The following is an 18,748-nucleotide window of genomic DNA, read 5'->3' on the forward strand; positions in this document are numbered from 1 at the left end:
TCCGGCGGGTATCCTTTCCATTTGATTAGATATTGAGTGCGATTGCCTTTCTGTCGACAATCTAGGATGGTCTCAACCTCGAATTCAGTCTCCCCTTCTACCGAAACTGGAGGAGGTGGTAACTCTTCTCTTCCAGGGTAGGGGCTTGGTATCGCCGGTTTAAGCAGCGAAGCATGAAACACCGGATGGATCTTAAGAGAGCCAGGCAGGATTAACTCAAAGGCTACAGGATTCACTATTCTTTTGACCTCAAAAGGACCGATGAATCGGGGCCCCAACTTCTTGGATGGGCAAGACAATCTTAGATTAACTGACGAAAGCCAAACCTTGTCTCCCACCTTGTATGCTGGGTTCTCCTTCCGTTTGAGATCACAGAACTTTTTATAGGCCTGTTGTGCCTTCAGAATATTGTCCCGTAACAACTGGAGATTAGCTGCAATGGCTGCTAGCCGATCATGGACTGCGGGAACCGTAATTTCCTGATCCAGATTGGGCAAAAAGGAAGGATGGAAGCCATAATTAGCCCAAAATGGGGTTTGGTTGGTTGCGGAGTGCACAGAATTATTATAGGCGAACTCCGCGCATGGAAGCAGGGAGGTCCAGTTGTCCTGAGCACTGGTGCAGAAGCATCGGAGGTACTGTTCCAGGGTTTGATTTGTTCTTTCAGTTTGCCCGTTGCTTTGTGGATGATAAGCAGATGACAGGGACACTTCAACCGCCAAAGATTTACAGAGCTCCTTCCAGAACCTAGAGGTAAATTGAACGCCTCGATCCGAGACTATATTGTTCGGAAGTCCATGAAGCCTGACCACCTCTTTTATAAATGTATTGGCTGTCTCCAAGGCAGAAGGGGTACCCATCATTGGTAGGAAGTGAGCCATTTTAGTGAGTCGGTCTACGACCACTAAGATGGTAGTAAACCCTTCTGAGGGTGGAAGCTCGACTATAAAGTCCATAGATAGACCCTTCCAGGGTAGTTCCGGAATTGGCAATGGTCTTAACAGTCCCCATGACTTTACTTTTGCCCCCTTGTTGCGTTGACAGGTGATGCAGGAATCTACATATGTTTTGCAGTCCTGGTGTAATTTAGGCCACCAAAAGTGGCGTTGAATGAGTTCGAAGGTCTTCCTTACCCCAAAATGCCCTGCAAGTTTGTGGTCATGCAAGGTCTTGAGGACCATCAATCTCACTTGTGTGGGAACAAAAATTTTCTCCTGAAACCAGAGGAACCCTTCCCGCTTATGTAGAGATTCGGCTTCTTGTCCTGTATAATGGGTAGAGGCTTGCTGAATTGAGGACCGTAAGTCCGTATGGATCAGAAAAAAGTTTTGAGCCGACAGGATGGTATTGGGCTCTGTTGTATCGGGAGTGTCTGGAAACATCCGGGACAGGGCATCCGCTTTTCCATTCTTAGACCCTGGCCTGTAGGTAATGTGGAAATTGAAGCGGGAGAAAAATAAGGCCCACCTGGCTTGCCGAGGTCTCAACCGTTTGGCGGCCCTCAGATATTCGAGATTCTTGTGGTCCGTGAATATCATAATAGGGTGCACTGCCCCTTCCAACAGGTACCTCCATTCCTCCAGGGCAGATTTAATGGCTAGAAGTTCTCGATCCCCCACATCATAATTCCTCTCAGGAGGTGACATCTTCCGAGAGAAAAATGCTACTGGGTGTAGTAAGGCCTTTGTGCCTTGTCGCTGGGACAGAATAGCCCCCGTGGCTACTTCTGAGGCATCTACCTCGAGAATGTAGGGTAAAGCTGGATCTGGATGTTGAAGAATCGGAGCGGTCACGAACAGGCTCTTTAATTTATCAAAGGCTAACTGGGCCTCTGGCGACCAGCGGAAACGGATCTGCTGACGTGTTAGCTGGGTGATGGGTGTGACAATTGTTGAGAAGCCTTTTACGAATCTTCTGTAGAAGTTAGCGAAGCCCACAAATCGCTGAACTCCTTTCTTATCCGTGGGGGCTGGCCACTCCAAAATTGCCTTCACCTTCTGAGGATCCATCGAGACGCCCTCTGTTGAAATGATAAGCCCCAGAAACTGAATAGATCCTCTCTCAAATTCACACTTCTCCAGTTTCACGTAGAGCCCATGTTTCTTCAGGGTGGTTAGAACTTTTTTAACATGAATCCGATGAAGTTCTAGAGAGGGGGAGAAGATCAGGATGTCATCTAGGTAAACAATTAAGAAGTTATCCAGAAATTCACGGAAAATGTCATTTACCAGATGTTGGAAAGTGGCCGGGGCATTGCACAGCCCGAATGGCATGACCAAATATTCATAGTGGCCAAAACGGGTTCTAAATGCAGTTTTCCACTCATCCCCCTCTCGGATGCGGATAAGATTGTATGCCCCTCGGAGGTCTAGTTTAGTAAAGACTCGAGCATTCCGGAAGCGCTGGAACAATTCTGGAATTAGCGGGAGAGGGTAGCGGTTTTTAATGGTAACTTTGTTGAGTTCCCGGTAATCAACACAAGGTCTTAACGTACCGTCCTTCTTCTCCACAAAAAATATTCCAGCGCCAGCTGGGGAGGATGAGGGCCTGATGAACCCCTTTTTCAGATTCTCATCGACATAGGACCGGAGAGTTTCTAATTCCTTTTCAGATAGGGGGAAGATCCTTCCAAAAGGGATCTCAGCCCCTGGGAGAAGCTCAATGGGGCAGTCGTAGGGCCTGTGAGGGGGTAGAACATCAGCTTTCTTTTTGTCGAAAACATCCTTAAAGTCCCGGTAAGCTGCAGGAATGTCTTCGGAGGAATCTGAGGCCGGCTGGACGGCTAGGCAAGTGGCAGGAGCTTGGGATTCAGAAGGGAAGCAATGATCCAGGCAGTATTTGGATGAGAAGGAAATCCTCTTCTTAATCCAATCGATCTGTGGATTGTGGGCTTGGAGCCATGGTAGGCCTAGGATGACCGGGAATAAGGGAGAGGACAGGACATCGAAGCGGAGGAGCTCTTGATGACCCGAGTCCGTGGTAGTAAGGACCGGGTAGGTCTCCCTGGTCACGGGTCCGGAACTAGGCAGGGATCCGTCGGCCAGGAAAACTTGAAGCTGTTGCTCCTTGGCTTGCAGGGGTACCCCTAGCTTCGCAGCTAGTGTACAATCCAGGAAGCAACTGCAAGCTCCGGAATCAATAATTGCCGTGAGCTGGATCCTCTCTTCTGCTACCTGTAGGGAGACAGGAAGGATAAGGTGAGCAGGGGATGGCTCAGAGACCTGACAGTTCGGGACAGACCGTGAACAGCACTTACTAGGCCTCACAGGGCAATTGCGGAGGAAGTGGCCGGAAGCTCCGCAGTATAGACAGAGGTTCGCCTGGCGACGGCCTTGTCTCTCTTCGGGGGTCAAGGAGGAACGAATGAGCCCAATTTGCATAGGTTCCCCGTCTGCCGGGGCATTGACAGCTGGTCCTGGTAGAGGAGAGGCCATAAATGGGACCTTTGGCATGACCCACGTGGCTCGAGACCCTTGAAGGCGTTCTGAGCGTCGCTCCCGCAGACGCCTATCCATTTGGATGGCAAGAGCGATTAGATCCTCTAAGGATGCAGGTGTTTCTACCCGAGCCAGCTCATCTTTTAAAGCTTCCGAGAGGCCATGACGGTACTGGTATTTTAATGCTGCCTCGTTCCAGTCCGTGTCGGCTGCCCATCTACGGAAGTCTACCGTATAGTCCTCGGCCGGGCGTTTGTTTTGCTGGAGGGCATGCAGGGCCGATTCTGCTGTGACTGTACGCTGGGGATCCTCGTATAATTGGGCCATAGCCTCAAAGAAAGAGTTTGTGGAATTCAGGATTGGACTCTTCTGTTCCAAGAGATTGTGTGCCCAAGTCTGAGGTTCTTCGGCCAGTAGAGAAATTATAAATCCCACCTTGACGGACTCAGAGGAAAAGGTCCTAGGTTGAAGGGCTAGGTATAATAAACAAGCATTCTTGAAGGCCCTGAATTTCCTACGCTCCCCACGGAAGCGTTCCGGCGTGGGCACCCGTGGTTCCGGGGGCGGAGCTGAAGCCGAATGGCCGGAGCTAGCTTGGTCCGGTTGGGCCGGAGCCGGCAGCGAGCTAGCGGATGGCTGATTCGGATCAGGTGGAGGAGAAGGGCCGGCCATGTTGAGTACTCGACCCTCTAGCTGGAAGTACCCATCTTGTAGCCTTTGCACAGCTTGGGTCAGGGCTGAAACCTGCTGGCATAGGGCCTCGAGCTGGGAAGCACCTCTGTCGGCCTCTGACATGGCTGGTTTATGCTGTCAGTTACCTTGGTGGAGGCCGAAGTGCTGAGAGGGCTTCCCTTGCAGCTCGGTGCGGATCACCCCTGGTGGTGAAACAGGAGATGACACGTCCCAAGGAGCACTGGATGCGGATGGATCCCGGATGGATGGATGGATGGATGGTGATTAGGACCGCTTCCAGGAGATCTATAGATGCTCAGAGAAAAGAGACAAGGTTAATGCCAGGCCGAGGGTCATACACAGTGAATCAGTCCGAGGAAATGGAGGTACAGAGGGGTAAGACAAGGAGAGAATCCGTGGAATCCAGGCCGATGTAGGTACACAGAATATCCAGCAGAGGTATGGTTCAGGCAAAGAGTCGTCAGGCAAGCCGAGGTCAAACAAGGAGAAGTGCAGATGGGTCAAGGAGCAAGCCGGGTCAAAAGCAGGAACGCAGATAAACAAACAGGACACAGGTACTAGAGCTGATGATAAACCAGCACTGAAGCACAGCCAGAGAGTGCTTTATATAGGGCCAGGGCTGGGGAGATGGGTGTGGTGACACACCTGATCTGCCTCCAGCGTTCTATTGTTGCTGAATGGCAATTCCTTTCCTGACAGTCCGCTTCAGGGTTCCTAGTTACAAGCTTGGTCCTCGTTATTTGGGACCCTACAAGGTCAAGAAGAGGATCAATCCTGTGTGTTACCAACTCCATCTCCCTCCCTCCCTTAAAATTCCCAACTGTTTTCATGTCTCCCTCCTCAAGCCTGCGGTCTTTAATCGCTTTTAGCCCAAGAATCTTCCTCCCACGCCTGTATCCGGTACCTCGGATGTCTTCTCCGTTCAGGAGATATTGGCCTCTAAATTGGTCAGGGGGAGAAGATATTTTTTGGTGGACTGGGAGGGCTGCGGTCCTGAAGAGAGATCCTGGGAGCCAGAGGAGAATATCTTGGACCGTAACCTCATCCTCAGGTTTCTGGGTACCAAAAAGAGGGGGAGACCAAAGGGGGGGGGGGGTACTGTAACGCTGAGCGCTCCGGTCCCTGCTTCTGGACCGGAGCGCTCGCAGCGTTCGTTCCAGATCCACTCACCTGTGCCTGCTCCGGCTCCCTCCTCCGCTCCCCGCTCACATGGTTCCCGGAGCGCGCGCCCCTGCACCATAGGGCGCACGCGTGCAGGTCGTTTGAAATTTAAGGGGCCTGTGCACCAGTAATTGGTGCCTGGTCCAAACCTCCCTTCCTGTTTCCTGTGACCTGTTTCCTGTTTCCTGTGACCTGTTTCCTGTTTCCTGTGACCTGTTTCCTGTGACCTGTTTCCTGTGACCTGTTTCCTGTTTCCTGTTTCCTATATAAGTGACCTGCCCCTTCCAGCCATTGCCGGATCTTTGTTGCCTTTTTGCCTTAGTGAAAGCGTTATTTGTGTAATCCTTTGCCTGTTGCCGAACCCTTTGCTAACGACTATCGCCTCTGAACCTGTGCTGCCTGCCCTGACCTTTGCTACGTCTGACTACGCCTCTGCCTGTCCCTTTTGTACTACGCCTATATCAGCAGTCGGTGAGGTTGAGCCGCTACCAGAGGACACGACCTGGTAGTTACCGCCGCAGCAAGCCCATCCCGCCTTGCGGCGGGCTCTGGTGAAAACCAGTAACTACTTAGAACCGATCCTCCGGTACGGTCCACGCCAATCCCTCACTGACACAGCGGATCCACTCCCTGCACCGCTCCTGCTACCAGTCCGGACCCTGACATACAGGACCATTCTGGAAGAAAACATGATGAAGTCTGCAAAAGACCTGAGACTGGGATGGAGATTTGTCTTCCAACAAGACAATGATCCAAAACATAAAGCAAAATCTACAATGAAATGGTTCATAAATAAACATATCCAGGTGTTAGAATGGCCAAGTCAAAGTCCAAACCTGAATCCAATCGAGAATCTGTGGAAAGAACTGAAAACTGCTGTTCATAAACGCTCTCCATCCAACCTCCCTGAGCTCGAGCTGTTTTGCAAGGAGGAATGGGCAAAAATTTCAGTCTCTCGATGTGCAAAACTGATAGAGACATACCCCAAGCGACTTACAGCTGTAATCGCAGCAAAAGGTGGCGCTACAAAGTATTAACTTAAGGGGGCTGAATAATTTTGCACGCCCAATTTTTCAGTTTTTTTATTTGTTAAAAAAGTTTGAAATATCCAATATTCTTCAGTTCAAGGGGGCCGAATACTTTCGCAATGCACTGTATATACATATATTGAGCAGAGTAGAGAAAGGCTAGAACCTCCATCAGCTTTTAATTGCTATAATAAGGAAAAAAAGACCCCTTGTCTTAATTTGGTATAAGTCAGGGACGTAAATAAGGGGGGGGGGGGAATTAGTGCAGAGCGTCAGTGCAGAAGTAGTAGTTACGTGTGCTCAGGCTGCACTGCCTAACTAGTGGCGCCAGTCATGCTGCTGCACTCGACACTGACTCACCCACGCTGTTGTTGTGCTGCCTGGCCTGCTATTACACCGCCCTACCCAGGGTGTTGGGTTCGCTTTGGGCTGAGGAGGCTCTGGCAGCAGTGAGGCAGCAGGGAGGGGTGAGGTCGGGAGCTCCACTGATGCTCTGACCCTGCCCCATGCTGCTCGGAGACGAGAAACTGAGTGGTAGTGCTGAGAGCCCTGGTCCTCTGAGAGCACCTCCCCTGGACCTCTGAGAGTGCCTCCCCTGGACCTCTGAGAGCCCTGCCCCTGGACCACTCCGAACCCAGCCCCTGGAACTCTGAGAACCCCACCCCTGGTCCTCTGAGAGCCCTGTCCCCCCAGACCTCTTAAAGAGCGGGAGGTGAGCCTGGCTGGCGGGGATGGTCTTTCTCCCCATATAGACTGCCTGTGGACTGTTATGCTAAACACTGACTGTGTTGTTTACCAACTGTATAGCTGTGCATTGCTGAAAGGTAGAATTTTAAAAATGGCTACTTTGTTATCTCCTGTAGTCCATCCGCAGTCTCTGATTATCTCTTGTATTACGTTGCATCCGTAGTCTCTGGTTATCTCCTGTAGTCCATCTGCTGTCTCTGGTTATCTCCTGTAGTCCATCCACAGTCTCTGGTTATCTCCTGTAATCTATTCGCAGTCTCTGGTTATCTCCTGTAGTTCATCCGCAGTCTCGAGTATCTCCTGTAATCCATCTGCAGTCTCTGGTTATCTCCTGTAGTCTATCCACAGTCTCTGAGTATCTCCTGTAATCCATCTGCAATCTCTGGTTATCTCCTGTAGTCCACCTACAGTCTCTGATTATCTCCTGTAATCCATTCGATGTCTCTGATTATCTCCTGTAGTCCATCCCCAGTCTCTGGTTATCTGTAGTCCATGTGCAGTCTCTGGTTATCTCCTGTAATCCATCTGCAGTCTCTGGTTATCTCCTCTAGTCCATCCGCAGTCTCTGGTTATCTCCTGTAATCCTCCACAGTCTCTGGTTATCTCTTGTAGTCTAGTCCATCTGCAGTCTTTGATTATCTCCTGTAATCCATCCACAGTCTCTGGTTATCTCCTGTAGTTCATCTGCAGTCTCTGGTTATCTGTAGTCCATGCGCAGTCTCTGGTTATCTCCTGTAATCCATCCGCAGTCTCTGGTTATCTCCTGTATTCCAACCACAGTCTCTGGTTATCTCCTGTAGTCCATCCGCAGTTTCTGGTTATCTCCTGTAGTCTGTCCACAGCCTCTGATTATCTGTGCATTTGGCTTGTGGCTGTGGCGACTGTGAGTTCAATGGGCAAGTTTAACGGTGGCACTGCCTGTGAAACTTGACATGTTGGGTTGCGGCACTGTGAAGCTAAGTATCAATGTCATGGCAATGTGTAATCAACGATACAGCTGCTATGTTCGTTTAGAGGTAGGTGGTGAAAGGGTGGTTCTGTATAATCATCCTCGTTGAGTCCCAGTTCACATTGACTGCGGCTTTTAACTCGTGCAACTTCATGTGAATCTACACGATTTCAAAGCCGCATGTCAGCGCAACTTCAAGGGTGACTTGACATTTGTGTGGCTTCATTCACAGATGTCTATGCAAATCACACCAGAAGTCACCAAAAGTAGTGCAGGAACTACTTTTTCAAATCAGTGCGACATTTGAACAGTGCTATTGCCGGCAGTAGGGTGCGACTTGTCATGCGATCAGGGGCTGGTATTTTGTCACACTACCATATTCTTTAGCAACCAATCAATGAGCGGTAATGATGAGCATTAATCTATAGCAACGAATCAGTGAGCAGTAATAAGGTGCAGTAACCTCTAGCAACCATATAGTGAGCAGTAATGATGTGCAGTAACCTCTAGTAACTAATCAGTGAGCCGTAATGTGTGCTGTAACCTCTGACCACCAATCACAATCGCTGCCTTATCTGCAACAGTAAACTGATTTTGAGTCTTCCTGCTATTTGTTATATGTCGGGGGGTCCAAGAACATGGTTGCTCATGGTCCAATCAATTTTAAAGAGGGCCCTGGCTCTCACTACTCCACCTCTGTACCTCGGTGCCTCCAGGCTCCATTATATGACATCATGTCTTCTTGACTTGTCCAGGAAACAGCACTGAGCAGAGTGGGAGCGGCCGACGCCTACCCACCCACCGCTCCACTCTATTTCCATTGGTTCTGCCTCCCTGCAGTGCTGCTTCCCACCTTTGGCTGCCGCTTGAGTGAGGAGCTGGACCCTCAAGGGTGCTGTTAGCCGCCAGCCTGCCACGTGGACATTGAAGTGGATGATGTTCTAAAGTGCTGCTGGTTGCTGCTGTCCGTTGACCCAGTTCACTCCGGGTCACCAAGTGTGTCCCTCATTTCCTTGTGTCCTCCTCAGTCAGGCTAGCTTAAAACTGCAGTGCTGCAGAATTTCTTCCTGTCATTCTACTGGTATCTGAGATTGTGACAACTGCCGGCAAAGTTGGTGATTTAGGCGCTGAGCTGAGTCTTCCATAATTGCTGTTGTGTTAGTCTGTTAGCCCCTGACTGTCCACATGTAGCGATTTGGGATCATGAGCAGAATATCGGCAGGATTCTGCCCATAATTCCAAATCACATTGCAGTGCTGACAAAACGCAGCACATGTGTTTGTGTTCCAATCATTTTTAGTGGCACCAACATGTAGTGTGGTTTTGCTGTTATCGTTGAGCGATTTATCGCACAACAATCATCCAAAACCACATCGTGTTTTGGTGCCACTAACAATGAATAGAACACAAACATCTGCTGCCACAGCATTGCAGTGTGATTTAGAATTGGGGGCAAAATTATGGCGATATTCTACTCACGATCCCAAATGACTACATGTAAACAGTCAATGACTAACACAACAGCAATTATGGAAGACTCAGCCCAGCGCCTCAATCACCAACTTTGCCAGCAGTTGCCACAATCTCAGATACCAGTAACAGGCTAACACAACAGCAATTATGGAAGCTTCAGCATATTTTATAGGTACCACGAAGCCCAGGTTTTGTTTAACCATGACCCTTAAGCCCCACGCACTATCATGTTTGGCCACACCCAAATACAAAATATCTCCCTATCATGTTCCTCATTCTCAAATTCGGAGGTATATTCAGCTTCAGTGGTGGACTGTTCTTCAGCGTCGTCATGTCTAGTGCAGGGCTATGGGACCTGCTTTATTGTTGATGACGTCAGAGGAGCTTAGACCTCCAGAGTGCAGGCTAGAAGTAGCCACGGGGACCAGTCTGTCATAACAGAGGAGCCTGCTGGAGCAGAAGATTGGGTAAGTAAAATTGATTTTTCAAGTCCCCCAGATAACAGCATTTAACCTTTGCAGTGTGGGCCCACTGCAAGGGAGAAATTTTACTTTACCTGTGCTTTGCTCCTACTTTTAATAGCTAAATCAGTGTATAGGTATACTGAACCAAAATCAATACCTTAGGACACTTGTATATCAGGTAGTCAATCATTGTTGCAGTTTCCTGATTACATAACAGTATACAAGGAATGGACTTTTTCTGCTGTGGCAATCAATCCCTGGAGTCCGATGTGGCTATATGACACATGTAATATATGTTATAAGATGCGGGTTTTGGGGGCCCTGCTATGTGACATCTGGACTGAAATCTTTGGGCTTTTGTTTTAACTCATCCCTATTACAACTCTGCCATAAACTTTTTGTTATCCATTTAAATGTGTAGCCTCATCTGAAAATAATTTGTCCTCAATGGGCAATTACTTTTTGGGGTCCTTAAGGATTAACCTTACACTCCAAGTGTTTAAATGTTTCAGGTCATATCTACAATAATACATACCCAATAGTTGTGTCTCTGGCTGATATAAAGGAACTTGTTTTCATTTTATTAACAATGTATAAATTAGACCTACATGTGAACATGGTAACTTTTATTTTATTTTTATTTATTTATTTATTTATTTATTTATTTATTTATTGCTGTATCTGCTAAATAGGAGGTTTAGATCCAAAAGATTGCTTTATATACACTGTATGCTCTTCTATTACCCCTCAGAGTAATAATGTATTATAATATTCCAAAATATATGGGTATTCGGTGTATTTAACCTATAGATCTGGTATTTGGGCAAGGATTTGGGGTGTGACTACATAGACCCTTTTTTTTTTTATCTGTGGAGTCCGCAACCACACTTTGATTCTTTAGACTCGGTTCCCACTGGGGCGGCTTCAAAGTCGCCCGACTTTGAAACCGCCCCGCACAGCGCCACTTTAGTGCAGCTTGCAAACTACTTCCTTAATAGAAGTCAATGCAAGCTGCTCTGAAGTTGCCCCCAAGTAGTGCAGGAACCTTTTTTTTTGTTAGAACGACTCAAGTCAGTTCGCTCCAAATGGTTCAATTGCACTGAATCGAGCGTGACTTGTCAGATGACTAAGTTGCCTGACAAGTCGCCCTAGTGTAAACTGAGCCATAGGGTAACATGGTTAATAGCTATTTTTCTGGTTTTTAATTGTTTTTAATGTCCTAGTGGTCAAACTGTTTTTCTTTCAGGGTATAGTGAACTAAATAAAATGTTTTGATATAATTAAAGTTGGTATAATTGTTTTTCTGGTTTCAGTATTTTTTTGGAGAAACACCTGAAGCTTTCTGTAGAAAAGTATTATTTATTAGACTTGCTTTGGAGACAGGGTGCTTTTTCTCCGCATTTGCCTTCAACATTTGCTTTTGAGTCTTGAGTCCTCTTTCAGTAAATTTATATTTGATTGATCTCTACACAGGGTTCATTTTCTTTTTGTCTTCTATGTCTATGTAACCTTCTCAAGAAAAAATAATACAGGCGGTGGTAAGGCATAAAGAACATTAGCAAGGGTACATACTTAGAGTGCATCCTGTGTCCAGCCTATGACTAGGGTTTAGTTTCTAATAGCTTAGAAACATCTGTTGTGTCTTTACATTAGGACTGACAGGCTCCCAGGATGGTTTTTCATAGAAAGATGATATTAATGTTTTTAGATACGTTGTACATAGACAAATGAGGACTTGTTTTAAACAACGGGACCCCCCCCCCCAAAACACAAACATTTATAGGGCATGAAGCACTGAATGCATGTCCATTATTATCATAAAAGTAATTTGTGATTAGCCATTAGCCCCTGGGAAGGCAAAGTCACCAGTAGGGATGATTTCAAGGTTCAGTCCAAACACAGGTTCAGACTGAACTTTGATTGGGCGTTCTTCCAAACACCAGACGTTTAGCCCATTTGGCAGGATCCAAATATCATATATAGAAGTAGAATTTCTACTGCTGCTACATACACTCCCCAGCCACTTTATTAGGTACACCTGTTTAATTGCTTAGCAACACAAATTGTTAATCAGCCAATCACCTGGCAGCAACTCAATGCATTTAGGCATCTAGACGTTGCGAAGACGACTTGCTAAAGTTCAAACCGAGCATCAGAATGGGGAAGAAAGGGGATTTAAGTGACTCTGAACATGGCATGGTTGTTGGTGCTAGATGGGCTGGTCTGAGTATTTCAAAAACTGCCTATCCACTGGGATCTTCACGCACATCCATCTCTAGGGTATACAGGGAATGGTCCAAAAAAGAGAAAATTTCCAGTGAACGGCAGTTGTGTGGACGAAAATGCCTTGTTGATGTCAGAGGTTAGAGGAGAATGGGCCGACTGGTTTGAGATGATAAAAAGGCAACAGTAACTCAAATAGTCACTCTTGACATCCAAGGTATGCAGAATACCATCTCTGAATGCATCGAACCTTGAAGCAGAGGGGATATAACAGCAGCAGACCACACCAGTTGCCACTCCCATCAGCTAAGAACAGGAAATTGAGGCTACAATTTGCACAGGCTCACCAAAATTGGACAATAGAAGACTGGGAAAACATTGCCTGGTCCAGGCTGGTGGTGGTGTAATGGTGTGGGGGATATTTTCTTGGCACACTTTGGGACCCTTAGTACCAATTGAGCTTTGTTTAAACACCATGGCCTACCTGAGTAGTGTTGCTGACCATGTCCATCCCTTTATGACTACAGTGTACCCATCTGTTGGCTACTTCCAGCAGAAAAATGCACAATATCACAAAGCTCAAATCACCTTAAACTGGTTTCTTGAACATGACAATGAGGTCACTGTACTCCAATGGCCTCCACAATCACCAGATCTCAATCCAATAGAGCCCCTTTGGGATGTGGTGGAACGGGAGATTCACATCATGAATGTGCAGCCAACAAATCTGCAGCAACTGTGTGATGCTATTATGTCAATATGGACCAAAATCTCTGAGGAATGTTTCCAACACCTTGTTGAATCTACACCATGAAGAATTAAGGCAGTTCTGAAGGCAAAAGAGGGTCCAACCTGGTACTAGCAGGTGTACCTAATAAAGTGGCCAGTGAGTGTATAATAGTTTCCTATCTGCCAACGTTTGCTAAGGAAGCAGCGGATGCCAGCACCTGATGTGTCCTTTGCAACCAGTGACATTACCCAGCCCCGTTCATTTACTGGCAGTCTTGACAAAATGTGTGGTTTATTGTTTACTTTTTGTGTAAATGAGTAGGGGTACTATGTACCCATAAGTCATTCACATGGGGGAGTGCCCCCTTGTTATTTTGATACACATATTTTTTTCTTTGTTACTTGCTGTTCTTGGGGTCACTTGGAGCGCTGATTCAGAAAATTGCATTGGCTAGACTGCATCAGCTCTAGTTTCTTAGATATGATCAAAATTATATACTTTTTTTGTACGTTTTTTAGAAGATCTTGCTGACTTCTTCTATCACCTAGTTGTGTTTTTGCATACAAGTTAGCAGATATAGTGAGAGTTCAACATATTTCAAACCACTACCTGCCTGGAGTTTGCATGCTCTCCCTGTGCCTGTGTAAGATTCCTCCGGGGACTCTGGTTTCCTCCCACACTCCAAAGACATGCTGGTAGGCTAATTGGCTCCTTTCCAAATTGACCCTAGTATATGCATTAATGTGAGTTAGGGACCTTGGATTTTAAGCAGGGACTGATGTGACTGTACAATATACTGTATATGTAAAGCGCTGCGCTGTAACGACGCTATATAAATACCTATAATAAATAATTTTACATCGCAAAATTTGGATTCTAAAGTGCAAGTTATTAAGTGTATTATAGTTATGATCGTATAGGAGGTGTGTGTATATTGCCACTCATAATGTTTCATTTTTGCAGATCAAGCACTGTAGAGGTTATGGCTACTTGTTTATGTATTTCTGTTAGGCTACAAAGAAATTAAATAAAACACCACATTAAAGAGGAAGTAAACCCTCCTCAGGAAGTTGTACCTATAGGTAAGCCTATGATAAGGCTTACCTATAGGTACTGTAAATATCTCCTAAACGTCACTGGCGCATGCGCTCTGAAGGAACGGCTGATCGTGCCGTTCCTTCAGAGCCCCGTGCCGTGACCGTCGGCTCCCGCGCGCGTGCGTGGGAGTGACGTCACCGCGGCTCCGGCCAATCAGATGACCGGATGCCGCGATCCCGGAAGACGGGCGACTGAACATGTCGCTCGTCATACAGGTAAGAGAGCGGCACGGCGGGGGCTCGTTCTAAGGTAAGTATTTCATAATGAGCTAGTATGCGATGCATACTAGCTCATTATGTCTTTCTCTTGCAGGTTGTAAAAAAAAAAAAAAAATTTAAATGAGTTTACAACCTCTTTAAAATACCTTTTTTTGACAGGTGACCAGACTGAAGAGTGCTATATGGCATTCATGCTGTATCTCAAAAACTAGAGCTGATAGGCAAAAATGAGCAATTTTTGGAATCAGCAGGCCAAATATACCCAGGAACAGGTGTAACATTCAAGGCACCAAAATGTATGTTGGCCTATGATAAATACCCTGCCGGCAGACCCTCACAACCTTGGCCCTTCAACATGGCAACAAGCTGCTTTGCCGGGAGCGTCCCCCCTGGCATGGTAATTCCCCATGTTCAAAGCCCTCATTTTGCTGGCAATTGCAATGGGTGTATCTATTGGGCCATTTCACCAGCAGGTTAAGGGGATCCCCCAGGCAAGTTTTCTTAAAGGGATTTTGCATTTTTAACATTGATCTTAAAAGAATTAATAAAATCTCTGCTCCTGCAAACTTTTTTTTGCTTTGGTACATATTCCCAACAGCAGTGCTCAGCCCCCGATTCCATTCTTTAAAGCTCCCTTGTCTATTGGCCTAAAACATGACCATCACTGTTATTTACCATTTAGCTCCCATTGCATTCAATGGTGTTTGGATTTGGTATTTGAACTTTAGTCTTATTCTGCAAACCCAGGTATGTTTGGTTCATCCCTAGTCACCAGTGCCTTCCAGGGAAATTACTCTTGCACTATACGAGACCTGGCAAAGGTTATTAGTATTCAGATCCTGTAAGGTACATCTGGCATTGTTTGGTATTGGTGCATGCAGAAAATTATTATTATTATACAGGATTTATATAGCGCCAACAGTTTGCGCAGCGCTTTACAATGTGAAGGAAGACAATACAGTTCAAAACAGGAGGAACTAGAGGGCCCTGCTCGTTAGAGCTTACAATGTAGAAGGGAGGGTCAATCACATGCAGGCATCATTGGTGGGCTGGCACAAAATGAGGAAGAAGCCAGCCAATGGAATTTGTGGGGACTGTGACCCAATTAATCTCTAGAGCCTATGGTTTAAATTCAATGCCGAATCTGATAGTATAGCTTAGTGTACCCATGATTATAGTTCCGTAGTGACTGTTTTTTTTTTTTATCAGTTTTTTTGGTAAGTAAGCATCAATAGAGAAATCGAAAGCATCTAACATTTTTTCACTCTTTATCCTGCAATAAATTCATAAAAGGTATTTGCTGATTACCTGGTGTTTTTTTAAATGGCTATTTTTTAAGTGAATAACCATGTTGCCTGTGTATTACTCTAATGTTTTCTAGCCCTGATGCACGCCCTGGTGTTTGGAAATGTAACAGCTATCATACAGCGCTTGTATGCAAGGCGCTTTTTGTATCACAGCCGTACTCGGGATCTTCGAGATTATATCCGTATCCATGGCATCCCCAAGCCTCTAAAACAGCGAATGTTAGAATATGTTCAGACCACGTGGGCAATAAACAATGGCATTGACACTAATGAGGTAACAAAAGCTTTGTATGTATTAGAATCTGTCATGTTTCACTCGTTAATACATTAACATGTATGCCAACACCGTTACTTCTCTGAATTTGCATGGGTAGAGTCTGCACAGTAAAGGCAGGCTGATTTACAGGGAATACATAGTAGTTTTCTGTATATTTATATTTATTAGCAGATATTATGGTCTAGAATAAATCATTATTTATTTTTTTTTTTTTTGGGGGGGGGGGGGGGGGGTTTCAGAAAAAAGATCAACTGCATATGAATATTTAGCATTTTCACATATAACCAGCAAATGGAGTTCCAGGGACTCTTTAGACACTCTGTTTTAAAAAAAGACCATTGTTTGCAGACCTCAGTAGCTCAAACCTAAAGCTAGACTTCAGTATAAACAAACGTTGTCTAGATTTAGGAGGCATGTGTATTTACCTAAATCCCTTGTGCAGGGCGATTGGTCTTTTTGCAGATTATAGAAAGAGAGGGACATACTTCAGCTACAGCACTGAAATTGTCAGTACTTGCGCCTGATTTATTCACCTGTTAGAGACAGGTACATAAATCTGTTGGTGTCGAGAACTAAGATCAGAGATCATATGTCTATGTTGGACACCTCCTCTTGGACACTCCTTCCCCAGCCACTGTGCCTGTCACACTTGACAGGTGCATGGCCGAAGGATTTTGTAGTAGGGAGCACATGGGGCCTGATGTAGAACCAAGAGATTAATTCTCCTTCAGGTTCGCCTTGCTGTTGATTGACAGTACACAGCAGTGTGCGGATCTATAGGCGCTATTCAGTCCAATAACATCTTGCGAATCTGCCCACTGCCAAGTGCTGTCAATCAAAAGTAAGGTGAACATGATGGGAAATACTAATGACATCAGCAGTATCTCCGACCCACTTCTTCACGCTTAGCTTTTCACTGGGGAATCTCCCATTCTACAGCGAATGGGGCCAGGGATTGGGTACTGTGTGCGAAGCTGTCACATTAATACAGACATGCTCTCTGTAAGCTCTGGCATAGGTCTGTTTGCCAGCTCAGAGTTGGTCCTAATTACCACCTGTTTCTTAATCAGTGAACTGGTGGTAAATCTTTAACCACTTAAGCCCCGGAAGATTTTACCCCCTTCCGGACCAGGCGCTATTTTGCGTTTCTGCACTGCGTGACTTTAACGGACAATTGCACGGTCATGCGACGCTGTACCTAACGTAACGAATTTGACGTCCTTTTTTTCCCACAAACAGAGCTTTCTTTTGGTGGTATTTGATCACCTGTGCTATTTTTTGATCATGCGCTATAAACAAAAAAAGAGCGACAATTTTGCAAAAATAACAATATTTTTCAAATTTTTTTATATGAAATTCCCCCCCAAAAAAATGTAAAAATCTAAATTTTTTAACATTTTTGGCCAATTTGTTTTCTGCTACCTATGTTTGGTAAAAAAAATCATAATAAGCATATTTTGATTGGTTTGCGTAAAAGTTATTGCGTTTACTAACTAAGGGAAAGATTTTTGTTGTTTTTTTTTTTAACGAGTAATGGCGGCGATCTGAGATTTTTTTTGCGGGGCTGCGACATTGCGGTGGACAGATCGGACCCTTGACTGACATTTTTGACACTTTTGGGGTTACCAGTGACATTACTACAGTAATCAGTGTTATACATATGCACTGTTACTGTAAAAATTACACTGGCAGGGAAGGGGTTAACTTTATTGGGGAAGGAGGGGTTAAGTGTGTCCCTAGGGGCGTGTTTCTAACTGTGCAGGGATGTGGCTTTACATGGCTTTACATGTAACAGCACAGATCTACGGTCCTACATAGCAGGACCGTATGATCTGTGCTGTTACACAGGGAAGAATGGCTAATGTAAACAACGCCGCCTGCCTTTCTCCCTTCACGGCGGACGATCGCGAGTGACCGGCGGACATCGGGTCCGCCGGTCACTCGCGCAGAGGTGTCCGTGAACAAGCCGGAGCGGGAGCGCGCCTCCGGTGGTGCACGCTCGCCCCCTATTGGCTCACAGGCTAGTGACGTACCGATACGTCACTTTGCCTGGCCGGGGCTGACCGCCGCAGTATATGTACTTGCGGCGGTCGGCAACCGGTTAAGAATCTGCTGCTGCAATAGCAATAGGTTCTTAAAGTGATGATAGCTAGAAACCACCCAAATTCGTCACCCGTGTCGATAATGTTACTGAAAGTGGAACAAATGCTTGCCGGAATTAGGCGCAGGTAGTTCTAAAAGGACCTACCACCAGAAAAGTAACATTAACACTTTATTGAGAGTGACATCTGCTGCAGGAGTTTGAGTGGGCTCTGTGAATGTCTGCACCCCCCCTTAGTTAAAATCGTTTCGGTGCCCCTTTAATGCTGGACTCAGATGGGATCGTCATCTTGCAGGAAATGGAAGATCGGCATTGTGGGAACTGTAGTTACCTATGAAACTATGTAACTACAATTCCCACAATGCCAATCTTCCAGTTCATGCAAGATGACGATCCCATCTGAGTCCAGCATTAAAGGGGCATTGGAACAATTTTAACAAACAAAAGATAAGTCTGTCTACTTAAACATGGTAGTCGGGACCCGGCTACAATCATATTAAATAATTGCCTCTGCATTCAATTGTTACTGGTTTTAGCAATACCATAAGATTTAAGTTGTGAAGGGTGGGTGCAGACAATCACAGAGCCCACTCACACTCCTGCAGCAGATGATGCAAGTCTGAAAAGGAGGGTTGCACACCGCCGGCATCACAAGGCCCGCAGGCCTTGTGTTTGACACATGTGACATAGATGGTTTAGTTATAAAAAAAATAGCTATTGTCAACATTGGATGTGTTGTTGCTATTTATCATTCAGCCCTATTTATTGGCTTTACGTTTTATTCAGTATTTCCTGTGCTCATTTTTGCCAAGGGTCATTATTGTGCATGTTAAGGTCTATAG

General features: G+C 45.9%; 1 protein-coding gene across 2 annotated transcripts in view; it reads left to right on the forward strand.

The window, feature by feature from the left end:
• KCNH3 (potassium voltage-gated channel subfamily H member 3) overlaps positions 1 to 18,748 on the forward strand; it is a 148,647-nt gene that overhangs the window by 108,036 nt on the left and 21,863 nt on the right. For both annotated transcript variants that reach the window (XM_082244360.1, XM_082244361.1), the window contains one exon: positions 15,603 to 15,802. In XM_082244360.1, the coding sequence (XP_082100486.1) occupies positions 15,603 to 15,802 (200 nt within the window). The remainder of the gene's footprint in view (positions 1 to 15,602; positions 15,803 to 18,748) is intronic.

This window comes from Pelophylax lessonae (genome assembly GCF_965119305.1).
Source record: "Pelophylax lessonae genome assembly, chromosome: 2".
Taxonomy (NCBI): domain Eukaryota; kingdom Metazoa; phylum Chordata; class Amphibia; order Anura; family Ranidae; genus Pelophylax; species Pelophylax lessonae.